This window comes from Panulirus ornatus, chromosome 62 (assembly GCF_036320965.1).
Source record: "Panulirus ornatus isolate Po-2019 chromosome 62, ASM3632096v1, whole genome shotgun sequence".
Classification (NCBI taxonomy): domain Eukaryota; kingdom Metazoa; phylum Arthropoda; class Malacostraca; order Decapoda; family Palinuridae; genus Panulirus; species Panulirus ornatus.
The window spans coordinates 6,938,774-6,965,879 of record NC_092285.1 but is presented as its reverse complement, the minus strand read 5'-3'; the positions used below and the strand labels follow the sequence as shown (position 1 = coordinate 6,965,879).

The window sequence follows — 27,106 nt, the reverse complement described above, 5'->3', positions numbered from 1 at the left end:
GTTATTGCTGAAGGGAATCGGGATGTCTTAATTTTAGCTGCAAATTCGGGATTATATTTTGATGGGTCAGAATACCTGTAACACTTTTAGCTGGTAAAAACTTCAGTTCCCACTGCAGCAATGGACGCATTTAAGTGCAACTTGAACCTGAAAATTGTGCATTGGGCGAGGATGTGCCATATTGCACAATCCTCAGCATAAAGTTGACTATTCAAGGTTTCGAGGAACAGAAGCTGTAGACAGAATATCATTAATCATAATATTGAATAATGTTGGGCTCAGAATGCTGCCTTGCGCTACCCCCATTTTCTTGGACAAATATGTCCCGAGATTATGTTAGATGCATCTATCTTGGTAGCAAATATTCTGTCCTGTAGAAAATTTCGAACAAAGATAGATAAAGAACCTCTTAAACCAGTGGCCTAAAGTTTGCTTAAGATTCCGTTTCGCCAAGTCATGTAGAAAGCTTTTACCAAATTAAGAAAAATAAAAAATCTTTATGAGTGTCTGAAATGTTATGTTCTAAATTCATTAAATGATCCATTGAGCTTGTGTTTATGGAATGCACATTGTTAATCATTTACAAAGTTCTGCGATTCTAGTAAAAGGAAAATAAGCTTTTTATTAACCATTCTTTCCATGACCTCGCAAATGCAGCTGGGCAATGCAATAGGTCGAAATGAATTGATGTTTGTAAGGCGACCAGAACCGTGTCTGGGATGGGGATGACATGCGCAGAGTGCCATGAGTTAGGAAATGTGCGAGACGTCCACATCTCATTGTACAATGCTAACAACTTTGTCAGGTTGGCATGACTAAGATGTTGCATCATTTCGTAGGTTATCCCGCGCTGAGACCCTTACAGGAATTCAGGGCAAGACGTCATTCCTTCAGGGCAAAGGTATTATGATATGGTATATTTTCATCCTGTGTGGCAAAGTCAATCACTGTTTGCTCAGCCTGAGACGTTTGTGGTGTAAAAACCGTCGATAATAATTGGCCAAACTACTTATGTTTGAGAATCTCCTGGCGATAGTGTTGGCTATGTCAACTGGGTCGTGGTAAGTTGGGTGATGGATGGTTCCTTGTATTTCTTTTTCTCTTTTTTTTTGTCAATTTCATAATTGTGGACCAGACCTGACTGCTGCATGTGTCCATATTGACAGCTGAAACATAGCCACGCCCGGAGTCTCTTTTGGATTGTCGTATTGTTCTTCAATAGCCACGCCCGGAGTCTCTTTTGGATTGTCGTATTGTTCTTCATGCTTGAGTCGTCGCTTGTTGTTAATATGCAGTGAAGTTTGTTATGTGAGGCTCTTTGTTGAAAATCCTATATCTTCTAGTGCGCTCACGCAGTGCATGACGGCAGTCTTGGTGTCCACCAGGGAACTCTATGCTTTGCAGATATTGTAGGAATCTTAGGAATAGAAGCCTGCCTCAGCAGCCCTATGGATAGTATTAGTCACAATATTGACCTTTGTGTCAATGTCATCTCCAGATATATCTAGAAGGGATTTGTCTTGAGAATGACCCCCAGTCTGCTTTCTGATAATCAAATACAAACGGAGACGGTTTGATTATATTGTCCCATGGAAAACAAAGACAGATTGGTAAGTAGTCACTTCCCCAGGATTCGTCTTATATAAGAACCCTAGGTGATGTTTCCTGTCTGATCATCTACACGAGTCAAACTTCCATCGTCCACAAGAGCGAGATTAGAACTGACTATATAATGTACCATTTGTTTCCTCACTAGAGTCTACCTGTATACTTCCCCACTGATGATGATGAGTGTTCAAGTCTCAAAGAACTCGTTTTCTTGTAGGGTAATTGACTAAAAAGCAAAGTGAACTCATCATGATCAAGTGCACTGGAACCAGGAAAGTGAACAAATGGCCAAGTACGTGATATTGAATTTGATTCTCCATGCGACAGCTTCTAGAGTAGAATTTCAAGTCACTCATGTATGGGGTAAGCTTTGGTGTACACAAATGGTGACACCCATGATCTTCATCTCTTCTATAGTTATCTGAGACATCACAATCTTTGACTGAGCTGTTCAGATTGGCCTCTTGTCGACAAATAACGTCTGGCCTACATAATGCAAGCAACAGTGACAGTTGTGCTTGCTTATTCCTAAAACCTCTACAATTCCACTAAATGATAGTGAAGGCGTTGGTTCAAGAATTCTTTAGCTGGCCAGCCTTGTGAGCCTTTTTTTTTTTGGACTTGGGCGAAGCCCCCTGGGGAACGGAATCAGCTCCTGATAGTGGGGACGGTATAATCGTCCATTGATGCCACTGAGGAAGACTTTGTCGTGGAGGAAGACCTCCTCACTGTGGCTCAGAGGAACGAGCGACGTCTTGCGCCATAGTTTCCTTTTGGAAGTTTTACACAATTTGTCTTGTCCGCTTTCACATTCTGGGGTCGAACAGAGTAGATGGCTTTTGAGTATATTGTCTTTGTCGACCATATCGTCAATGTTGGTCTGGTTTGTTATGGGTTCGTCTGGAGTGGTGGGTTGTGGTTCAGCAGTTGGTGTTGTCTGCGTGGCAGTTGTGACCTTGATCAGCTTACATTTGAATGCCATAACATAAGACTCATTGGGATTGGGAGTCTGGTGAGTCTCCTTCACCCTCTTCCTTGCTTCACCATATATAATGTTTTCCTTTGCCTTAACTACGCAGACTTCCTTCTCAAACTTGTACTGAGGACATTTTCGGTACAAGCTTGTGTGGTTGCCACCACAGTTAAAGCAAAGTGCTAATTTGGCTGTACAATTATCAGCAACGTGGTCCTCGCTGGTACACTTTCCTCATGGAGATGAAAGAGCACAAGACTTTTCACCTTTGGCATTTAAAACATCGTAAGGAGTTTGGTACATAAGGTCTCACAGCTACTTTAACCTAACCTACGGCAATTTCTTTGGTTAATTTGGACTTTCCAAATGGTAGTGATGTGGGGTTGGTGTTCTGTGTCGCTCACTCTCAATAAGTTTTGTATCTAATCGAGCAGCGATCACTTCCTCGTGTGTAAGTTCCTTTTCACTATGTTGTCTTCACTCATGCCCATGATATCAGGAGGGAAGATTACTCCTCTGCATGAATTCATGGTCACCAGAATGGAAGGCACAACATCATATGAATGGAACTTTCTCAGCTTAAGTAAGTTTGCAACTTGATGACTTCACTTTGACAAGGTTACCTACCACTAGCCAGTTTCCTTACCATTTCCACAGCACCAGCCAGGCTGGCCATCAACCACTCTCTTGTTGAGGAAGGGGTTCAGGGAAGCGACAGTTGTTGAACCGGTCTCATGTAACATCACAAATTATTCAGCATTTTTAGACTTTAAATTGTCCAGCATAGGTCATTTACCCATCACTACCTTCCTACGGGAGTAGTGGTGGGCTTACAAGAGTCCATACCAGTAAGGCTAGGCCCCCAGCAGATTCTGTGGTGGTGTACCTCCCCACACAAAGGTACTTTCAACATCCTACATCTTCTCTAAATGAAAGAAAATAAATACGAGGCAGCTGGTCAGACAAAGGAGCCCCAAAGTAGGGCTGTCCTGACGTACCAAGGTGGGTTGAGTTCATCTGTGGTCATGGTGCACAATTCTGTCCCACCAGCCTTCGTGTCCCACCAGCCTTCATGAGATGTACCTGTGGTCCAGCAACACCAGTAAACACTCACGTGCCCCACTGTAAATACAAAGAGAGAGGAGTAAACACACAAAAATATAAACACTAATAAGATTTTGGGGAGGAAATGGGGGAAAATGCTTTACTAAGCTATTCAAAAAAATGGTAAATATTGGAAAACCCTCTTTTACCAGTTTTTGAATTATTGCATGGCTCTTATATATTTTTTTTTCTTGCTTTGTCGCTGTCTCCCGTGTTTGCGAGGTAGCGCAAGGAAACAGACGAAAGAAATGGCCCAACCCACCCCCATACACATGTATATACATACGTCTACACACGCAAATATACATACCTACACAGCTTTCCATGGTTTACCCCAGACGCTTCACATGCCCTGATTCAACCCACTGACAGCACGTCAACCCCGGTATACCACATCGATCCAATTCACTCTATTCTTTGCCCTCCTTTCACCCTCCTGCATGTTCAGGCCCCGATCACACAAAATCATTTTCACTCCATCTCTCCACCTCCAATTTGGTCTCCCACTTCTCGTTCCCTCCACCTCCGACACATATATCCTCTTGGTCAATCTTTCCTCACTCATTCTCTCCATGTGCCCTAACCATTTCAGAACACCCTCTTCTGCTCTCTCAACCACGCTCTTTTTATTTCCACACATCTCTCTTACCCTTACGTTACTTACTCGATCAAACCACCTCACACCACACATTGTCCTCAAACATCTCATTTCCAGCACATCCATCCTCCTGCGCACAACTCTATCCATAGCCCACGCCTCGCAACCATACAACATTGTTGAAACCACTATTCCTTCAAACATACCCATTTTTGCTTTCCGAGATAATGTTCTCGACTTCCACACATTCTTCAAGGCTCCCAGAATTTTCGCCCCCTCCCCCACCCTATGATCCACTTCCACTTCCATGGTTCCATCCGCTGCCAGATCCACTCCCAGATATCTAAAACACTTTACTGCCTCCAGTTTTTCTCCATTCAAACTTACCTCCCAATTGACTTGACCCTCAACCCTACTGTACCTAATAACCTTGCTTTTATTGACATTTACTCTTAACTTTCTTCTTTCACACACTTTACCAAACTCAGTCACCAGCTTCTGCAGTTTCTCACATGAATCAGCCACCAGCATTGTATCATCAGCGAACAGCAACTGACTCACTTCCCAAGCTCTGTCATCGCCAACAGACTTCATACTTGCCCCTCTTTCCAAAACTCTTGCATTCACCTCCCTAACAACCCCATCCATAAACAAATTAAACAACCATGGAGACATCACACACCCCTGCCGCAAACCTACATTCACTGAGAACCAATCACTTTCCTCTCTTCCTACACGTACACATGCCTTACATCCTCAATAAAAAGTTTTCACTGCTTCTAACAACTTGCCTCCCACACCATATATTCTTAATACCTTCCACAGAGCATCTCTATCAACTCTTATATATATATATATATATATATATATATATATATATATATATATGTGAATAAGAGCAAGGTTATTAGGTACAGTAGGGTTGAGGGTCAAGTCAATTGGGAGGTAAGTTTGAATGGAGAAAAACTGGAGGCAGTAAAGTGTTTTAGATATCTGGGAGTGGATCTGGCAGCGGATGGAACCATGGAAGCGGAAGTGGATCATAGGGTGGGGGAGGGGGCGAAAATTCTGGGAGCCTTGAAGAATGTGTGGAAGTCGAGAACATTATCTCGGAAAGCAAAAATGGGTATGTTTGAAGGAATAGTGGTTTCAACAATGTTGTATGGTTGCGAGGCGTGGGCTATGGATAGAGTTGTGCGCAGGAGGATGGATGTGCTGGAAATGAGATGTTTGAGGACAATGTGTGGTGTGAGGTGGTTTGATCGAGTAAGTAACGTAAGGGTAAGAGAGATGTGTGGAAATAAAAAGAGCGTGGCTGAGAGAGCAGAAGAGGGTGTTTTGAAATGGTTTGGTCACATGGAGAGAATGAGTGAGGAAAGATTGACCAAGAGGATATATGTGTCGGAGGTGGAGGGAACGAGGAGAAGAGGGAGACCAAATTGGAGGTGGAAAGATGGAGTAAAAAAGATTTTGTGTGATCGGGGCCTGAACATGCAGGAGGGTGAAAGGAGGGCAAAGAATAGAGTGAATTGGAGCGATGTGGTGTACCGGGGTTGACGTGCTGTCAGTGGATTGAATCAAGGCATGTGTATGGGGGTGGGTTGGGCCATTTCTTTCGTCTGTTTCCTTGCGCTACCTCGCAAACGCGGGAGACAGCGACAAAGCAAAAAAAAAGAATATATATATATATATATATATATATATATATATATATATATATATATATATATATATATATATACATATATATATATATATATACATATATATATATATATATATATATATCCCTAGGGATAGGGGAGAAAGAATACTTCCCATGCATTCCTCACGTGTCGTAGAAGGCGACTAAAGGAGATGGGAGCGGGGGGCTAGAAACCCTCCCCTCCTTGTATTTTAACTTTCTAAACGGGGAAACAGAAGAAGGAGTCACACGAGGAGTGCTCATCCTCCTCGTGGGCTCAGATTGGGGTGTGTGGATGAGGATGAGAAAAAAGGAGAGATAGGTAGTATGTTTGAGGAAAGGAACCTTGATGTTTTGGCTCTGAGTGAAACGAAGCTCAAGGGTAAAAGGGAAGAGTGGTTTTGGAATGTCTTGGGATTAAAGTCAGGGGTTAGTGAGAGGACAAGAGCAAGGGAAGGAGTAGCACTACTGAAACAGGAGTGGTGGGAGTATGTGATAGAGTGTAAGAAAGTAAACTCTAGATTGATATGGGTAAAACTGAAAGTTGGTTGAGAGAGATGAGTGATTATTGGTGCGTATGCACCTGGGCATGAGAAGAAACATCATGAGAGGTAAGTGTTTTGGGAGCAGCTGAGTGAGTGTGTTAGTAGTTTTGATGCATGAGACCAGGTTATAGTGATGGGTGATTTGAATGCAAAGGTGAGTAATGTGGCAGTTAAGGGAATAATTGGTGCACATGGGGTGTTCAGTGTTGTAAATGGAAATGGTGAAGAGCTTGTAGATATATGTGCTGAAAAAGGACTGCTGATTTGGAATACCTAGTTTAAAAAGCGAGATATACATAAGTATACGTATGTAAGTAGGAGAGATGGCCAGAGAGCGTTATTGGATTATGTGTTAATTGATAGGCGCGTGAAAGAGAGACTTGGATGTTAACGTGCTAAGAGGTGCAACTGGAGGGATGTCTGATCATTATCTTGTGGAGGCGAAGGTGAAGATTTGTAGAGGTTTTCAGAAAAGAAGAGATAATGTTGGGATGAAGAGAGTGGTGAGAGTAAGTGAGCTTGGGAAGGAGACTTGTGTGAGGAAGTACCAGGAGAGACTGAGTACAGAATGGAAAACGGTGAGAACTAAGGAGGTAAGGGGAGTTGGGGAGGAATGGGATGTATTTAGGGAAGCAGTGATGGCTTGTGCAAAAGATGCTTGTGGCATGAGAAGCGTGGGAGGTGGGCAGATTAGAATGGGTAGTGAGTGGTGGGATGAAGAAGTAAGATTATTAGTGAAAGAGAAGAGAGAGCATTTGGACGATTTTTGCAGGGAAATAATGCAAATGAGTGGGCGATGTATAAAAGAAAGAGGTAGGAGGTCAAGAGAAAGGTGCAAGAGGCGAAAAAGATGGCTAATGAGAGTTGGGGTGAGAGAGTATCATTGAATTTTAGGGAGAATAAAAAGATGTTTTGGAAGGAGGTAAATAAAGTGCACAAGACATGGGAAGAAATGGGAACATCAGTGAAAGGGGCTAATGGGGAGGTGATAACAAGTAGTGGTGATGTGTGGAGATGATGTGAGTATTTTGAAGTTTTGTTGAATATGTTTGATGATAGAGTTGCAGATATAGTGTGTTTTGGTCGAGGTGATGTGCAAAGTGAGAGGGTTAGGGAGATTGATTTGGTAAACAGAAAAGAGATTGATTTGGTAAACAGAAAAGAGGTAGTAAAAGCCTTGCGGAAGATGAAAGCCCGGCAAGGCAGCTGGTTTGGATGGTATTGCAGTGGAATTTGTTTAAAAAAGGGGATGACTGTATTGTGGACTGGTTGGTAAGATTATTTAATGAATGTATGAGTCATGGTTAGGTGCCTGAGGACTGGTGGAATGCTTGCATAGTGCCATTGCACAAAGGCAAAGGGGATAAAAGTGAGTGCTCAAATTTCAGAGGTATAAGTTTGTTGAGTATTCTTGGTAAATTATATGGGAGGGTATTGATTGAGAGGGTGAAGGCTTGTACAGAGCATCAGATTGGGGAAGAGCAGTGTGGTTTCAGAAGTGGTAGTGGATGTGTGGATCAGGTGTTTCCTTTAAAAATGTATGTGAGAAATACTTAGAAAAGCAAACAGATTTGTATGTAGCATTTATGGATCTGGAGAAGGCATATGATAGAGCTGATAGAGATGCTCTGTGGAAGGTATTAAGAATATATGGTGTGGGAGGCAAGTTGTTAGAAGCAGTGAAAAGTTTTTATCGAGGATGTAAGGCATGTGTACGTGTAGGAAGAGAGGAAAGTGATTGGTTCTCAGTGAATGTAGGTTTGCGGCAGGGGTGCGTGATGTCTCCATGGTTGTTTAATTTGTTTATGGATGGGGTTGTTAGGGAGGTGAATGCAAGAGTTTGGAAAAGAGGGGCAAGTATGCAGTCTGTTGTGGATGAGAGAGCTTAGGAAGTGAGACAGTTGTTGTTTGCTGATGATGCAGCGCTGGTGGCTGATTCGTATGAGAAACTGCAGAAGCTGGTGACTGAGTTTGGTAAAGTGCGTGAAAGAAGAAAGATGAGAGAGAATGTGAATAAGAGCAGGATTATTAGGTACAGTAGAGTTCAGGGACAAGTCAGGTAAGTTTGAATGGAGAAAAACTGGAGGAAGTGAAGTGTTTTAGATATCTGGGAGTGGATTTGGTAGCGGATGGAACCATGGAAGCGGAAGTGAATCATAGGGTGGGGGAGGGGGCGAAAGTTCTAGGAGCGTTGAATAATGTGTGGAAGTCGAGAACGTTATCTCAGAAAGCAAGAATGGGTATGTTTGAAGGAATAATGGTTCCAACAATATTATATGGTTGCAAGGCATGGGCTATAGATAGAGTTGTGCAGAGGAGGGTGGATGTGCTGGAAATGAGATGTTTGAAGACAATATGTGGTGTGAGGCGGTTTGATTGAGTAAGTAATGAAAGGGTAAGAGAGATGTGTGGTGGTAAAAAGAGTTTGGTTGAGAGAGCAGAAGAGGGTGTTTTGAAATGGTTTGGTCACATGGAGAGAATGAGTGAGGAAAGATTGACCAAGAGGATATATGTGTCAGAGGTGGAGGGAACTAGGAGAAGTGGGAGACCAAATTGGAGGTGGAAAGGTGGAGTGAAAAAGATTTTGAAAGATCCGAGCTTGAACATGCAGGAGAGTGAAAGGCATGCAAGGAATAGAGTGAATTGGAACGATGTGGTATACCTGGGTTGACGTGCTGTCAATGGATTGAACCAGGGCATGTGAAGCGTCTGGGGTAAACCATGGAAAGTTGTGTGGGGCCTGGATGTGGAAAGGGAGCTGTGGTTTCGGTGCATTATACATGACAGCTAGAGACTGAGTGTGAACGAATGTGGCCTTTGTTGTCTTTTCCTAGCGCTACCTGCACACATGAGGGGAGAGGGGGTAGTTAGTTCATGTGTGGCGGGATGTCGACGAGAATGAATAAGGGCAGACAGTATGAATTATGTACGTGTGTATGTATGTATATGTCTGTGTGTGTATATGTATGTATACGTTGAGATGTATAGGTATGTATATGTGCGTGTGTGGACGTGTATGTATATACATGTGTGTGTGGGTGTGTTGGGCCATTCTTTCGTCTGTTTCCTTGCGCTGCCTCGCTAACATGGGAGACAACGACAAAGTATTTTATATATATATATATATATATATATATATATATATATATATATATATATATATATATATTATCCCTGGGGATAGGGGATTAAGAATACTTCCCACGTATTCCCTGCGTGTCGTAGAAGGCGACTAAAAGGGGAGGGAGCGGGGGGATGGAAATCCTCCCCTCTCGTTTTTTTTTTTAATTTTCCAAAAGAAGGAACAGAGGGGGCCAGGTGAGGATATTCCAAAAAAGGCCCAGTCCTCTGTTCCTAACGCTACCTCGCTAACGCGGGAAATGGCGAATAGTTTGAAAGAAAAGAAAAAAGATATATATATATATATATATATATATATATATAAAAAATATATATATATATATATTGTTAGAAGCAGTGAAAAGTTTTTATCGAGGATGTAAGGCATGTGTACGTGTAGGAAGAGAGGAAAGTGATTGGTTCTCAGTGAATGTAGGTTTGCGGCAGGGGTGTGTGATGTCTCCATGGTTGTTTAATTTGTTTATGGATGGGGTTGTTAGGGAGGTAAATGCAAGAGTTTTGGAAAGAGGGGCAAGTATGAAGTCTGTTGGGGATGAGAGAGCTTGGGAAGTGAGTCAGTTGTTGTTCGCTGATGATACAGCGCTGGTGGCTGATTCATGTGAGAAACTGCAGAAGCTGGTGACTGAGTTTGGTAAAGTGTGTGGAAGAAGAAAGTTAAGAGTAAACGTGAATAAGAGCAAGGTTATTAGGTACAGTAGGGTTGAGGGTCAAGTCAATTGGGAGGTGAGTTTGAATGGAGAAAAACTGGAGGAAGTAAAGTGTTTTAGATATCTGGGAGTGGATCTGGCAGCGGATGGAACCATGGAAGCGGAAGTGGATCATAGGGTGGGGGAGGGGGCGAAAATTCTGGGGGCCTTGAAGAATGTGTGGAAGTCGAGAACATTATCTCGGAAAGCAAAAATGGGTATGTTTGAAGGAATAGTGGTTCCAACAATGTTGTATGGTTGCGAGGCGTGGGCTATGGATAGAGTTGTGTGCAGGAGGATGGATGTGCTGGAAATGAGATGTTTGAGGACAATGTGTGGTGTGAGGTGGTTTGATCAAGTGAGTAACGTAAGGGTAAGAGAGATGTGTGGAAATAAAAAGAGCGTGGTTGAGAGAGCAGAAGAGGGTGTTTTGAAGTGGTTTGGGCACATGGAGAGAATGAGTGAGGAAAGATTGACCAAGAGGATATATGTGTCGGAGGTGGAGGGAACAAGGAGAAGAGGGAGACCAAATTGGAGGTGGAAAGATGGAGTGAAAAAGATTTTGTGTGATCGGGGCCTGAACATGCAGGAGGGTGAAAGGAGGGCAAGGAATAAAGTGAATTGGAGCGATGTGGTATACCGGGGTTGACGTGCTGTCAGTGGATTGAATCAAGGCATGTGAAGCGTCTGGGGTAAGCAATGGAAAGCTGTGTAAGTATGTATATTTGCGTGTGTGGACGTATGTATATACATGTGTATGGGGGGGTTGGGCCATTTCTTTCGTCTGTTTCCTTGCGCTACCTTGCAAACGCGGGAGACAGCGACAAAGTATAATAAAATAAAATAAATAAATAAATATATATATATATGTTTTGGGAGCAGCTGAATGAGTGTGTTAGTGGTTTTGATGCACGAGACCGGGTCATAGTGATGGGTGATTTGAATGCAAAGGTGAGTAATGTGGCAGTTGAGGGAATAATTGGTATACATGGGGTGTTCAGTGTTGTAAATGGAAATGGTGAAGAGCTTGTAGATTTATGTGCTGAAAAAGGACTGATGATTGGGAATACCTGGTTTAAAAAGCGAGATATACATAAGTATACTTATGTAAGTAGGAGAGATGGCCAGAGAGCGTTGTTGGATTACGTGTTAATTGACAGGCGTGCGAAAGAGAGACTTTTGGATGTTAATGTGCTGAGAGGTGCAACTGGAGGGATGTCTGATCATTATCTTGTGGAGGCTAAGGTGAAGATTTGTATGGGTTTTCAGAAAAGAAGAGTGAATGTTGGGGTGAAGAGGGTGGTGAGAGTAAGTGAGCTTGAGAAGGAGACCTGTGTGAGGAAGTACCAGGAGAGACTGAGTACAGAATGGAAAAAGGTGAGAACAATGGAAGCAAGGGGAGTGGGGGAGGAATGGGATGTATTTAGGGAATCAGTGATGGATTGCGCAAAAGATGCTTGTGGCATGAGAAGAGTGGGAGGTGGGTTGATTAGAAAGGGTAGTGAGTGGTGGGATGAAGAAGTAAGAGTATTAGTGAAAGAGAAGAGAGAGGCATTTGGACGATTTTTGCAGGGAAAAAATGCAATTGAGTGGGAGATGTATAAAAGAAAGAGACAGGAGGTCAAGAGAAAGGTGCAAGAGGTGAAAAAAAGGGCAAATGAGAGTTAGGTTAGAGAGTATCATTAAATTTTAGGGAGAATAAAAAGATGTTCTGGAAGGAGGTAAATAAAGTGCGTAAGACAAGGGAGCAAATGGGAACTTCGGTGAAGGGCGCAAGTGGGGAGGTGATAACAAGTAGTGGTGATGTGAGAAGGAGATGGAGTGAGTATTTTGAAGGTTTGTTGAATGTGTTTGATGATAGAGTGGCAGATATAGGGTGTTTTGGTCGAGGTGGTGTGCAAAGTGAGAGGGTTAGGGAAAATGATTTGTTAAACAGAGAAGAGGTAGTGAAAGCTTTGCGGAAGATGAAAGCCGGCAAGGCAGCAGGTTTGGATGGTATTGCAGTGGAATTTATTAAAAAAGGGGGTGACTGTATTGTTGACTGGTTGGTAAGGTTATTTAATGTATGTATGACTCATGGTGAGGTGCCTGAGGATTGGCGGAATGCGTGCATAGTGCCATTGTACAAAGGCAAAGCTGATAAGAGTGAGTGCTCAAATTACAGAGGTATAAGTTTGTTGAGTATTCCTGGTAAATTATATGGGAGGGTATTGATTGAGAGGGTGAAGGCATGTACAGAGCATCAGATTGGGGAAGAGCAGTGTGGTTTCAGAAGTGGTAGAGGATGTGTGGATCAGGTGTTTGCTTTGAAGAATGTATGTGAGAAATACTTAGAAAAGCAAATGGATTTGTATGTAGCATTTATGGATCTGGAGAAGGCATATGATAGAGTTGATAGAGATGCTCTGTGGAAGGTATTAAGAATATATGGTGTGGGAGGCAAGTTGTTAGAAGCAGTGAAAAGTTTTTATCGAGGATGTAAGGCATGTGTACGTGTAGGAAGAGAGGAAAGTGATTGGTTCTCAGTGAATGTAGGTTTGCGGCAGGGGTGTTTGATGTCTCCATGGTTGTTTAATTTGTTTATGGATGGGGTTGTTAGGGAGGTAAATGCAAGAGTTTTGGAAAGAGGGGCAAGTATGAAGTCTGTTGGGGATGAGAGAGCTTGGGAAGTGAGTCAGTTGTTGTTCGCTGATGATACAGCGCTGGTGGCTGATTCATGTGAGAAACTGCAGAAGCTGGTGACTGAGTTTGGAAAAGTGTGTGGAAGAAGAAAGTTAAGAGTGAATGTGAATAAGAGCAAGGTTATTAGGTACAGTAGGGTTGAGGGTCAAGTCAATTGGGAGGTGAGTTTGAATGGAGAAAAACTGGAGGAAGTGAAGTGTTTTAGATATCTGGGAGTGGATCTGGCAGCGGATGGAACCATGGAAGCGGAAGTGGATCATAGGGTGGGGGAGGGGGTGAAAATCCTGGGGGCCTTGAAGAATGTGTGGAAGTCGAGAACATTATCTCGGAAAGCAAAAATGGGTATGTTTGAAGGAATAGTGGTTCCAACAATGTTGTATGGTTGCGAGGCGTGGGCTATGGATAGAGTTGTGCGCAGGAGGATGGATGTGCTGGAAATGAGATGTTTGAGGACAATGTGTGGTGTGAGGTGGTTTGATCGAGTGAGTAACGTAAGGGTGAGAGAGATGTGTGGAAATAAAAAGAGCGTGGTTGAGAGAGCAGAAGAGGGTGTTTTGAAGTGGTTTGGGCACATGGAGAGAATGAGTGATGAAAGATTGACCAAGAGGATATATGTGTCGGAGGTGGAGGGAACAAGGAGAAGAGGGAGACCAAATTGGAGGTGGAAAGATGTAGTGAAAAAGATTTTATGTGATCGGGGCCTGAGCATGCAGGAGGGTGAAAGGAGGGCAAGGAATAGAGTGAATTGGAGCGATGTGGTGTACCGGGGTTGACGTGCTGTCAGTGGATTGAAGCAGGGCATGTGAAGCGTCTGGGGTAAACCATGGAAAGCTGTGTAGGTATGTATATTTGCGTGTGTGGACGTATGTATATACATGTGTATGGGGGGGGGGTTGGGCCATTTCTTTCGTCTGTTTCCTTGCGCTACCTCGCAAACGCGGGAGACAGCAACAAAGTATAATAAAAATATAATAAATATATATATATATATATATATATATATATATGGATCTGGAGAAGGCATATGATAGAGTTGATAGAGATGCTCTGTGGAAGGTATTAAGAATATTTGGTGTGGGAGGCAAGTTGTTAGAAGCAGTGAAAAGTTTTTATCGAGGATGAAAGGCATGTGTACGTGTAGGAAGAGAGGAAAGTGATTGGTTCTCAGTGAATGTAGGTTTGCGGCAGGGGTGTGTGATGTCTCCATGGTTGTTTAATTTGTTTATGGATGGGGTTGTTAGGGAGGTGAATGCAAGAGTTTTGGAAAGAGGGGTAAGTATGAAGTCTGTTGGGGATGAGAGAGCTTGGGAAGTGAGTCAGTTGTTGTTCGCTGATGATACAGCGCTGGTGGCTGATTCATGTGAGAAACTGCAGAAGCTGGTGACTGAGTTTGGTAAAGTGTGTGAAAGAAGAAAGTTAAGAGTAAATGTGAATAAGAGCAAGGTTATTAGGTACAGTAGGGTTGAGGGTCAAGACAATTGGGAGGTGAGTTTGAATGGAGAAAAACTGGAGGAAGTGAAGTGTTTTAGATATCTGGGAGTGGATCTGGCAGCGGAAGGAAACATGGAAGCGGAAGTGGATCATAGGGTGGGGGAGGGGGCGAAAATTCTGGGAGCCTTGAAGAATGTGTGGAAGTCGAGAACATTATCTCGGAAAGCAAAAATGGGTATGTTTGAAGGAATAGTGGTTCCAACAATGTTGTATGGTTGCGAGGCGTGGACTATGGATAGAGTTGTGCGCAGGAGGATGGATGTGCTGGAAATGAGATGTTTGAGGACAATGTGTGGTGTGAGGTGGTTTGATCGAGTAAGTAATGTAAGGGTAAGAGAGATGTGTGGAAATAAAAAGAGCGTGGCTGAGAGAGCAGAAGAGGGTGTTTTGAAATGGTTTGGTCACATGGAGAGAATGAGTGAGGAAAGATTGACCAAGAGGATATATGAGTCGGAGGTGGAGGGAACGAGGAGAAGAGGGAGACCAAATTGGAGGTGGAAAGATGGAGTGAAAAAGATTTTGTGTGATCGGGGCCTGAACATGTAGGAGGGTGAAAGGAGGGCAAGGAATAGAGTGAATTGGAGCGATGTGGTATACCGGGGTTGACGTGCTGTGAGTGGATTGAATCAAGGCATGTGAAGCGTCTGGGGTAAACCATGGAAAGCTGTGTAGGTATGTATATTTGCGTGTGTGGACGTATGTATATACATGTGTATGGGGGTGGGTTGGGCCATTTCTTTCGTCTGTTTCCTTGCGCTACCTCGCAAACGCGGGAGACAGAAAAAAAAAATATATATATATATATATATATATATATATATATATATATATATATATATATATATCTGGGAGTGGATATCTAGATTAGATATCTGGGAGTGGATCTGTCAGCGGATGGAACCATGGAAGCGGAAGTGGATCATAGGGTGGGGGAGGGGGCGAAAATTTTGGGAGCCTTGAAAAATGTGTGGAAGTCGAGAACATTATCTCGGAAAGCAAAAATGGGTATGTTTGAAGGAATAGTGGTTCCAACAATGTTGTATGGTTGCGAGGCGTGGGCTATGGATAGAGTTGTGCGCAGGAGGATGGATGTGCTGGAAATGAGATGTTTGAGGACAATGTGTGGTGTGAGGTGGTTTGATCGAGTAAGTAACGTAAGGGTAAGAGAGATGTGTGGAAATAAAAAGAGCGTGGTTGAGAGAGCAGAAGAGGGTGTTTTGAAATGGTTTGGGCACATGGAGAGAATGAGTGAGGAAAGATTGACCAAGAGGATATATGTGTCGGAGGTGGAGGGAACGAGGAGAAGAGGGAGACCAAATTGGAGGTGGAAAGATGGAGTGAAAAAGATTTTGTGTGATCGGGGCCTGAACATGCAGGAGGGTGAAAGGAGGGCAAGGAATAGAGTGAATTGGAGCGATGTGGTATACAGGGTTTGACGTGCTGTCAGTGGATTGAATCAAGGCATGTGAAGCGTCTGGGGTAAACCATGGAAAGCTGTGTAGGTATGTATATTTGCGTGTGTGGACGTGTGTATGTACATGTGTATGGGGGGGGGGTTGGGCCATTTCTTTCGTCTGTTTCCTTGCGCTACCTCGCAAACGCGGGAGACAGCGACAAAGTATAAAAAAAAAAAAAAAAAAAAAAAAAAAAAAAAAAATATATATATATATCTATATATATATTTTTTTTTGCTTTGTCACTGTCTCCCGCGTTTGTGAGGTAGCGCAAGGAAACAGACAAAAGAAATGGCCCAACCCACCCCCATACACATGTATATACATACGTCCACACACGCAAATATACATACCTACACAGCTTTCCATGCTTTACCCCAGACGCTTCACATGCCGTGATTCAATCCACTGACAGCACGTCAACCCCGGTATACCACATTGATCCAATTCACTCTATTTCTTGCCCTCCTTTCACCCTCTTGCATGTTCAGGCCCCGATCACACAATATCTTTTTCACTCCATCTTTCCACCTCCAATTTGGTCTCTCACTTCTCCTCGTTCCTTCCACCTGCAACACATATATCCTCTTGGTCAATCTTTCCTCACTCATTCTCTCCATATGCCCAAACCATTTCAAAACACCCTCTTCTGCTCTCTCAATCACGCTCTTTTTATTTCCACACATCTCTCTTACCCTTACGTTACTTACTTGATCAAACCACCTCACACCACACATTGTCCTCAAACATCTCATTTCCAGCACATCCATCCTCCTGCACACAACTCTATCCATAGCCCACACCTCGCAACCATACAACATTGTTGGAACCACTATTCCTTCAAACATACCCATTTTTGCTTTCCGAGATAATGTTCTCGACTTCCACACATTCTTCAAGGCTCCCAGGATTTTCGCCCCCTCCTACACCCTATGATCCACTTCCGCTTCCATGGTTCCATCCGCTGCCAGATCCACTCCCAGATATCTAAAACACTTTACTTCCTTCAGTTTTTCTCCATTCAAACTTACCTCCCAATTGTCTTGACCCTCAACCCTACGGTACCTAATAACCTTGCTTTTATTGACATTTACTCTTAACTTTCTTCTTTCACACACTTTACCAAACTCAGTCACCAGCTTCTGCAGTTTCTCACATGAATCAGCCACCAGTGCTGTATCATCAGCGAACAACAACTGACTCACTTCCCAAGCTCTCTCATCCCCAACAGACTTCATACTTGCCCCTCTTTCCAAAACTCTTGCATTCACCTCCCTAACAACCCCATCCATAAACAAATTAAACAACCATGGAGACATCACACACCCCTGCCGCAAACCTACATTCACTGACAACCAATCACTTTCCTCTCTTCCTACACGTACACATGCCTGACATCCTCGATAAAAACTTTTCACTGCTTCTAACAACTTGCCTCCCACACCATAAATTCTTAATACCTTCCACAGAGCATCTCTATCAACTCTATCATATGCCTTCTCCAGATCCATAAATGCTACATACAAATCCATTTGCTTTTCTAAGTATTTCTCACATACATTCTTCAAAGCAAACACCTGATCCACACATCCTCTACCACTTCTGAAACCACACTGCTCTTCCCCAATCTGATGCTCTGTACATGCCTTCACCCTCTCAATCAATACCCTCCCATATAATTTACCAGGAATACTCAACAAACTTATACCTCTGTAATTTGAGCACTCACTCTTATCCCCTTTGCCTTTGTACAATGGCACTATGCACGCATTCCGCCAATCCTCAGGCACCTCACCATGAGTCATACATACATTAAATAACCTTACCAACCAGTCAACAATACAGTCACCCCCTTTTTTAATAAATTCCACTGCAGTACCATCCAAACCTGCTGCCTTGCCGGCTTTCATCTTCCGCAAAGCTTTTACTACCTCTTCTCTGTTTACCAAATCATTTTCCCTAACCCTCTCACTTTGCACACCACCTCGACCAAAACACCCTATATCTGCCACTCTATCATCAAACACATTCAACAAACCTTCAAAATACTCACTCGCAAACTACTATAGCCAGAGGTTGAACCATTATGTGACATTCATTTTTTCATTTCATTTCAAGCTAGAAGTTTCAGTTTTCTAAATTGTTTCTTACATTTTTCATATGTATATATATGTATGTGTGTGTGTGTGTGTATATGTGCGTATGTATGTGTGTGTGTATGTATGTGTATATATATATATATATATATATTATCCCTGGGGATAGGGGTGAAAGAATACTTCCCACTCATTCCTCACGTGTCGTAGAGAGCGACTAGAGGGGACGGGAGCGGGGGGCCAGAAATCCTCCCCTCCTTGTATTTTTTTAACTTTCTAAAATGGGAAACAGAAGAAGGAGTCACGCGAGGAGTGCTCATCCTCCTCAAAGGCTCAGATTGGGGTGCCTAAATGTGTGTGGATGTAACCAAGATGTGAAAAAAGGAGAGATAGGTAGTATGTTTGAGGAAAGGAACCTGGATGTTTTGGCTCTGAGTGAAACGAAGCTCAAGGGTAAAGGGGAAGAGTGGTTTGGGAATGTCTTGGGAGTAAAGTCAGGGGTTAGTGAGAGGACAAGAGCAAGGGAAGGAGTAGCAGTACTCCTGAAACAGGAGTTTTGGGAGTATGTGATAGAATGTAAGAAAGTAAATTCTCGATTAATATGTGTAAAACTGAAAGTTGATGGAGAGAGATGGGTGATTATTGGTGCATATGCACCTGGGCATGAGAAGAAAGATCATGAGAGGCAAGTGTTTTGGGAGCAGCTGAATGAGTGTGTTAGTGGTTTTGATGCACGAGACCGGGTTATAGTGATGGGTGATTTGAATGCAAAGGTGAGTAATGTGGCAGTTGAGGGAATAATTGGTATACATGGGGTGTTCAGTGTTGTAAATGGAAATGGTGAAGAGCTTGTAGATTTATGTGCTGAAAAAGGACTGATGATTGGGAATACCTGGTTTAAAAAGCGAGATATACATAAGTATACTTATGTAAGTAGGAGAGATGGCCAGAGAGCGTTATTGGATTACGTGTTAATTGACAGGCGCGCGAAAGAGAGACTTTTGGATGTTAATGTGCTGAGAGGTGCAACTGGAGGGATGTCTGATCATTATCTTGTGGAGGCTAAGGTGAAGATTTGTATGGGTTTTCAGAAAAGAAGAGTGAATGTTGGGGTGAAGAGGGTGGTGAGAGTAAGTGAGCTTGGGAAGGAGACTTGTGTGAGGAAGTACCAGGAGAGACTGAGTACAGAATGGAAAAAGGTGAGAACAATGGAAGTAAGGGGAGTGGGGGAGGAATGGGATGTATTTAGGGAATCAGTGATGGATTGCGCAAAAGATGCTTGTGGCATGAGAAGAGTGGGAGGTGGGTTGATTAGAAAGGGTAGTGAGTGGTGGGATGAAGAAGTAAGAGTATTAGTGAAAGAGAAGAGAGAGGCATTTGGACGATTTTTGCAGGGAAAAAATGCAATTGAGTGGGAGTTGTATAAAAGAAAGAGACAGGAGGTCAAGAGAAAGGTGCAAGAGGTGAAAAAAAGGGCAAATGAGAGTTGGGGTGAGAGTGTATCATTAAATTTTAGGGAGAATAAAAAGATGTTCTGGAAGGAGGTAAATAAAGTGTGTAAGACAAGGGAGCAAATGGGAACTTCAGTGAAGGGCGCAAATGGGGAGGTGATAACAAGTAGTGGTGATGTGAGAAGGATATATATATATATATATATATATATATATATATTTATTCCATTCATACTATTCGCCATTTCCCGCGTCAGGGAGGTAGCGTTAAGAACAAAGGACTGGGCCTTTGAGGGAAGATCCTCACCTGGCCCCCTTGTCTGTTCCTTCTTTTGGAAAATTAAAAACAACGAGAGGGGAGGATTTCCAACCCTCAGCTCCTTCCCCTTTTTGGCGCCTTCTACGACACGCAGGGAATACGTGGCAAGTATTCTTTCTCCCCTATCACTAGGGATTATATATATGTATATATATATATATATATATATATATATATATATATATATATATATATATATATATCCCTGGGGATAGGGGATTAAGAATACTTCCCACGTATTCCCTGCGTGTCGCAGAAGGCGACTAAAAGGGGAGGGAGCGGGGGGCTGGAAATCCTCTCCTCTCGTTTTTTTTTTTTTTTTTTCAAAAGAAGGAACAGAGAATTGTGCCAGGTGAGGGTATTCCCTCAAAGGCCCAGTCCTCTGTTCTTAATGCTACCTCGCTAATGCGGGAAATGGCGAATAGTTTGAAAGAAAGATATATATAGATATCTGGGAGTGGATCTGGCAGCGGATGGAACCATGGAAGCGGAAGTGGATCATAGGGTGGGGGAGGGGGCGAAAATTCTGGGAGCCTTGAAGAATGTGTGGAAGTCGAGAACATTATCTCGGAAAGCAAAAATGGGTATGTTTGAAGGAATAGTGGTTCCAACAATGTTGTATGGTTGCGAGGCGTGGGCTATGGATAGAGTTGTGCGCAGGAGGATGGATGTGCTGGAAATGAGATGTTTGAGGACAATGTGTGGTGTGAGGTGGTTTGATCGAGTGAGTAACGTAAGGGTAAGAGAGATGTGTGGAAATAAAAAGAGCATGGTTGAGAGAGCAGAAGAGGGTGTTTTGAAGTGGTTTGGGCACATGGAGAGAATGAGTGAGGAAAGATTGACCAAGAGGATATATGTGTCGGAGGTGGAGGGAATGAGGAGAAGAGGGAGACCAAATTGGAGGTGGAAAGATGTAGTGAAAAAGATTTTATGTGATCGGGGCCTAAACATGCAGGAGGGTGAAAGGAGGGCAAGGAATAGAGTGAATTGGAGCGATGTGGTATACCGGGGTTGATGTGCTGTCAGTGGATTGAATCAAGGCATGTGAAGCGTCTGGGGTAAACCATGGAAAGCTGTGTAGGTATGTATATTTGCATGTGTGGACGTATGTATATACATGTGTATGGGGGTGGGTTGGGCCATTTCTTTCGTCTGTTTCCTTGCGCTACCTCGCAAACGCGGGAGACAGCGACAAAGTATAATAATAAAAAATAAAAAAATATATATAATATATATATATATATATATATATATATATATATATATATATATATATATATATATATACACTCCAATATAGTCCCCCAGTAGGTTAGGTAATGTAAGGCATCTTTATGAAAGTTTCTGCCTCAGTGTTCTGTTATTGTGTCATGTGTTACAACCAGGAATAAACACCCAAGGTAACAGATCATCATTATCAACAGAATGTTGCCGACAAGGAGTGGGCTGGACTGGTGAAGTATTATGGGGAAGTGTGGGATAAGGCTGTGAAAGAGCTCAACCAGCAACTGCAGGACCTTCTCCATCAACGCCTCCACAACAGAACCTCCCGCATGGATGAGATTATTGAGCTCAAACTCCATGGTGCAGCTCCTCATACTGCCATCAAGGACAAGCTCGACTCAGATATTGAGAAGGTCAGTAAGGTAATCTGAAGATTTTGATCAATACTTTGCACAATTTTACAGCTGATGTGTGAGTGTGAGGCTAACTAGGTGCTTTGACCACCAGGTCAACGGTAATTTATAATCTCCATTACAGTATTGGTGTTGTATGATTTTATATTCCCAGGAATGCTTCTTGCAAAAAGGAAAAATTAAAACTCAATTCATAAGGAAGTACCTAGGAGTAGGAATGGGTCCAGCATAAGTTGGGAGAATAAGTAAAGACGAATGAGTAATTAGACATAATTATGTGTGTAAGTGGAATTAACTACATATGTAGGACAATCAGAGGGTTATGCAGTGTTTATGGGATGGCTGATGAAAATGTCTGATAACGGGAGTGGCAGGGTGGGTATTAAATGGATAATAGTGCAGATAAGAGATGCAACAGCTAATGTGATGGTCATGGGTTTACAGATTACAGTCATGAGGCTGATAACACAGAGAAGTAGGTGAGATGGAAAAGTGGGTTAGGCAGTAACCTAGATGGAAAAGTGGGTTGGGCAGTAACCTAGATAGAAAAGTGGGTTGGGTAGTACCGTAGATAGAAAAGTGGGTTAGGTAGTACCCTTGATAGAAAAGTGGGTTGGGTAGTACCTTAGATAGAAAAGTGGGTTGGGTAGTACCTTAGATAGAAAAGTGGGTTAGGTAGTACCCTTGATAGAAAAGTGGGTTGGGTAGTACCTTAGATAGAAAAGTGGGTTGGGTAGTACCCAAGATGGAAAGTGAGTTTGGTAGTACCCTAGATGGAAAGTGGGTTAGATAGTACCCTAGATGGAAAGTGGGTTGGGTAGTACCCTAGATGGAAAGTTGGTTGGGTATTACCCTAGATGGAAAGTGGGTTAGGTAGTACCCTAGATGGAAAGTGGGTTAGGTAGTACCCTAGATGGAAAGTGGGTTAGGTAGTACCCTAGATGGAAAGTGGGTTGGGGAGTACCTTAGATAGAACAGTGGGTTGAGTAGTACCCTAGATGGAAAGTGGGTTGGGTAGTACCCTTGATGGAAAGTGAGTTTGGTAGTACCCTAGATGGAAAGTGGGTTAGGTAGTACCCTAGATGGAAAGTGGGTTGGGTAGTACCTTAGATAGAAAAGTGGGTTGGGTAGTACCCTAGATAGAAAGTGGGTTGGGTAGTATCCTTAGATAGAAAAGTGGGTTGGGTAGTACCTTAGATAGAAAAGTGGGGTTGGGTAGTACCTAAGATAGAAAGTGGGTTGGGTAGTACCCTAGATAGAAAAGTGGGTTAGGTAGTACCTTAGATAGAAAAGTGGGTTGGGTAGTACCTTAGATAGAAAGTGGGTTGAGGTAGTACCTAGAATAGAAAAGTGGGTTGGGTAGTACCTTAGATAGATAAGTGGGTTGGGTAGTACCTTAGATAGAAAAGTGGGTTGGGTAGTACCTTAGATAGAAAAGTGGGTTGGGTAGTACCTTAGATAGAAAAGTGGGTTGGGTAGTACCTTAGATAGAAAGTGGGTTAGGTAGTACCCTAGATGGAAAGTGGGTTGGGTAGTACCCTAGATGGAAAGTGGGTTGGGTAGTACCTTAGATAGAAAAGTGGGTTGGGTAGTACCTTAGATAGAAAAGTGGGTTGGGTAGTACCTTAGATAGAAAAGTGGGTTGGGTAGTACCCTTGATAGAAAAGTGGGTTGGGTAGTACCTTAGATAGAAAAGTGGGTTGGGTAGTACCTTAGATAGAAAAGTGGGTTGGGTAGTACCTTAGATAGAAAAGTGGGTTGGGTAGTACCTTAGATAGAAAAGTGGGTTGGGTAGTACCTTAGATAGAAAAGTGGGTTGGGTAGTACCTTAGATAGAAAAGTGGGTTGGGTAGTACCTTAGATAGAAAAGTGGGTTGGGTAGTACCTTAGATAGAAAAGTGGGTTGGGTAGTACCTTAGATAGAAAAGTGGGTTGGGTAGTACCTTAGATAGAAAAGTGGGTTGGGTAGTACCTTAGATAGAAAAGTGGGTTGGGTAGTACCTTAGATAGAAAAGTGGGTTGGGTAGTACCTTAGATAGAAAAGTGGGTTGGGTAGTACCTTAGATAGAAAAGTGGGTTGGGTAGTACCTTAGATAGAAAAGTGGGTTGGGTAGTACCTTAGATAGAAAAGTGGGTTGGGTAGTACCTTAGATAGAAAGTGGGTTGGGTAGTACCTTAGATAGAAAAGTGGGTTGGGTAGTACCTTAGATAGAAAAGTGGGTTGGGTAGTACCTTAGATAGAAAAGTGGGTTGGGTAGTACCTTAGATAGAAAAGTGGGTTGGGTAGTACCTTAGATAGAAAAGTGGGTTGGGTAGTACCTTAGATAGAAAAGTGGGTTGGGTAGTACCTTAGATAGAAAAGTGGGTTGGGTAGTACCTTAGATAGAAAAGTGGGTTGGGTAGTACCTTAGATAGAAAAGTGGGTTGGGTAGTACCTTAGATAGAAAAGTGGGTTGGGTAGTACCTTAGATAGAAAAGTGGGTTGGGTAGTACCTTAGATAGAAAAGTGGGTTGGGTAGTACCTTAGATAGAAAAGTGGGTTGGGTAGTACCTTAGATAGAAAAGTGGGTTGGGTAGTACCCTTGATAGAAAAGTGGGTTGGGTAGTACCTTAGATAGAAAAGTGGGTTAGGTAGTACCCTAGATGGAAAGTGGGTTGGGTAGTACCCTAGATGGAAAGTGGGTTAGGTAGTACCCTAGATGGAAAGTGGGTTGGGTAGTACCCTAGATGGAAAGTGGGTTGGGTAGTACCTTAGATAGAAAAGTGGGTTGGGTAGTACCCTTAGATAGAAAAGTGGGTTGGGTAGTACCTTAGATAGAAAAGTGGGTTGGGTAGTACCTTAGATAGAAAAGTGGGTTGGGTAGTACCTTAGATAGAAAAGTGGGTTGGGTAGTACCTTAGATAGAAAAGTGGGTTGGGTAGTACCTTAGATAGAAAAGTGGGTTGGGTAGTACCTTAGATAGAAAAGTGGGTTGGGTAGTACCTTAGATAGAAAAGTGGGTTGGGTAGTACCTTAGATAGAAAAGTGGGTTGGGTAGTACCTTAGATAGAAAAGTGGGTTGGGTAGTACCTTAGATAGAAAAGTGGGTTGGGTAGTACCTTAGATAGAAAAGTGGGTTGGGTAGTACCCTTGATAGAAAAGTGGGTTGGGTAGTACCCTAGATAGAAAAGTGGGTTGGGTAGTACCTTAGATAGAAAAGTGGGTTGGGTAGTACCTTAGATAGAAAAGTGGGTTGGGTAGTACCTTAGATAGAAAAGTGGGTTGGGTAGTACCTTAGATAGAAAAGTGGGTTGGGTAGTACCTTAGATAGAAAAGTGGGTTGGGTAGTACCCTTGATAGAAAAGTGGGTTGGGTAGTACCTTAGATAGAAAAGTGGGTTGGGTAGTACCCTTGATAGAAAAGTGGGTTGGGTAGTACCTTAGATAGAAAGTGGGTTGGGTAGTACCTTAGATAGAAAAGTGGGTTGGGTAGTACCTTAGATAGAAAAGTGGGTTGGGTAGTACCTTAGATAGAAAAGTGGGTTGGGTAGTACCTTAGATAGAAAAGTGGGTTGGGTAGTACCTTAGATAGAAAAGTGGGTTGGGTAGTACCTTAGATAGAAAAGTGGGTTGGGTAGTACCTTAGATAGAAAAGTGGGTTGGGTAGTACCTTAGATAGAAAAGTGGGTTGGGTAGTACCTTAGATAGAAAAGTGGGTTGGGTAGTACCTTAGATAGAAAAGTGGGGTTGGGGTAGTACCTTAGATAGAAAAGTGGGTTGGGTAGTACCTTAGATAGAAAAGTGGGTTGGGTAGTACCTTAGAAGAAAAGTGGGTTGGGTAGTACCTTAAGATAGAAAAGTGGGTTGGGTAGTACCTTAGATAGAAAAGTGGGTTGGGGTATACCTTAGATAGAAAATGTGGGTTGGGTAGTACCTTAGATAGAAAAGTTGGTTGGGTAGTACCCTTGATAGAAAAGTGGGTTGGGTAGTCCTTAGATAGAAAAGTAGGTTGGGTAGTTCCTTAGATAGAAAAGTGGGTTGGGTAGTACCGTAGATAGAAAAGTGGGTTGGGTAGTACCTTAGATAGAAAAGTGGGTTGGGTAGTACCCTAGATAGGAAAAGTGGGTGGGTAGTACCCTAGATTGAAAAGTGGGTTGGGTAGTACCTAGATAGATAAGTCGGGTGGGTAGTACCTAGATAGAAAGTGGGTTGGGTAGTACCTTAGATAGAAAAGGTTGGGTTGGTAGTCTTAGATAGAAAAGTGGGTTGGGTAGTACCTTAGATATAAAAGTGGGTTTGGTAGTACCTTAGATAGAAAAGTGGGTTGGTAGTACCTTAGATAGGAAAAGTGGGTTGGGTAGTACCCTAGATAGAAAAGTGGGTTGGGTAGTACCTTAGATAGAAAAGTGGGTTGGGTAGTACCTTAGATAGAAAAGTGTGTTGGGTAGTACCTTAGATAGAAAAGTGGGTTGGGTAGTACCTTCGATAGAAAAGTGGGTTGGGTAGTACCTAGATAGAAAAGTGGGGTTTGGGTAGTACCTTCAGATTAGAAAAGTGGGTTGGGTAGTACCTTAGATAGAAAAGTGGGTTGGGTAGTACCTTAGATAGAAAAGTGGGTTGGGTAGTACCTTAGATAGAAAAGTGGGTTGGGTAGTACCTTAGATAGAAAAGTGGGTTGGGTAGTACCTTAGATAAAAAGTGGGTTGGGTAGTACCTTAGATAGAAAAGTGGGTTGGGTAGTACCCTTGATAGAAAAGTGGGTTGGGTAGTACCTTAGATAGAAAAGTGGGTTGGGTAGTACCTTAGATAGAAAAGTGGGTTGGGTAGTACCCTAGATAGAAAAGTGGGTTGGGTAGTACCCTAGATGGAAAAGTGGGTTGGGTAGTACCCTTGATCTAAAGTGAGTTTGGTAGTACCCTAGATGGAAAGTGGGTTAGGTAGTACCCTAGATGGAAAGTGGGTTAGGTAGTACCCTAGATGGAAAGTGGGTTGGGTAGTACCCTAGATGGAAAGTGGGTTAGGTAGTACCCTAGATGGAAAGTGGTTTGGGTAGTACCCTAGATGGAAAGTGGGTTAGGTAGTACCCTAGATGGTAAGTGGTTTTGGTAGTACCTTAGATAGAACAGTGGGTTGAGTAGTACCCTAGATGGAAAAGTTGGTTGGGTAGTACCGTGGATGGAAAAGTTGGTTGGGTAGTACCGTAGATGGAAAAGTTGGTTAGGTAGTACCCTAGATGGAAAAGTGGGTTGGGTAGTACCCTAGATGGAAAAGTGGGTTGGATAGTACCATAGATGGAAAAGTGGGTTGGGTAGTACCCTAGATGGCAAAGTTGGTTGGGTAGTACCGTAGATGGAAAAGTTGGTTGGGTAGTACCCTAGATGGAAAAGTGGGTTGGGTAGTACCCTAGATGGAAAAGTGGGTTGGGTAGTACCCTAGATGGAAAAGTTGGTTGGGTGGTACCCTAGATGGAAAAGTGGGTTGGGTAGTACCCTAGATGGAAAAGTTGGTTGGGTAGTACCCTAGATGGAAAAGTGGGTTGGGTAGTACCTTAGATGGAAAAGTTGGTTGGGTAGTACCCTAGATGGAAAAGTGGGTTGGGTAGTACCCTAGATGGAAAAGTTGGTTGGGTAGTACCCTAGATGGAAAAGTGGGTTGGGT

General features: G+C 42.9%; 1 protein-coding gene across 3 annotated transcripts in view; it reads left to right on the top strand.

Moving 5' to 3' along the window:
* The window catches only part of LOC139745719 (dynein regulatory complex protein 1-like), a 94,328-nt gene that overhangs the window by 31,021 nt on the left and 36,201 nt on the right, over window positions 1-27,106 (top strand). For all 3 annotated transcript variants that reach the window (XM_071656178.1, XM_071656177.1, XM_071656176.1), the window contains exon 5: window positions 21,257-21,469. In XM_071656178.1, coding sequence (XP_071512279.1) covers window positions 21,257-21,469 — 213 coding nt within the window. The remainder of the gene's footprint in view (window positions 1-21,256; window positions 21,470-27,106) is intronic.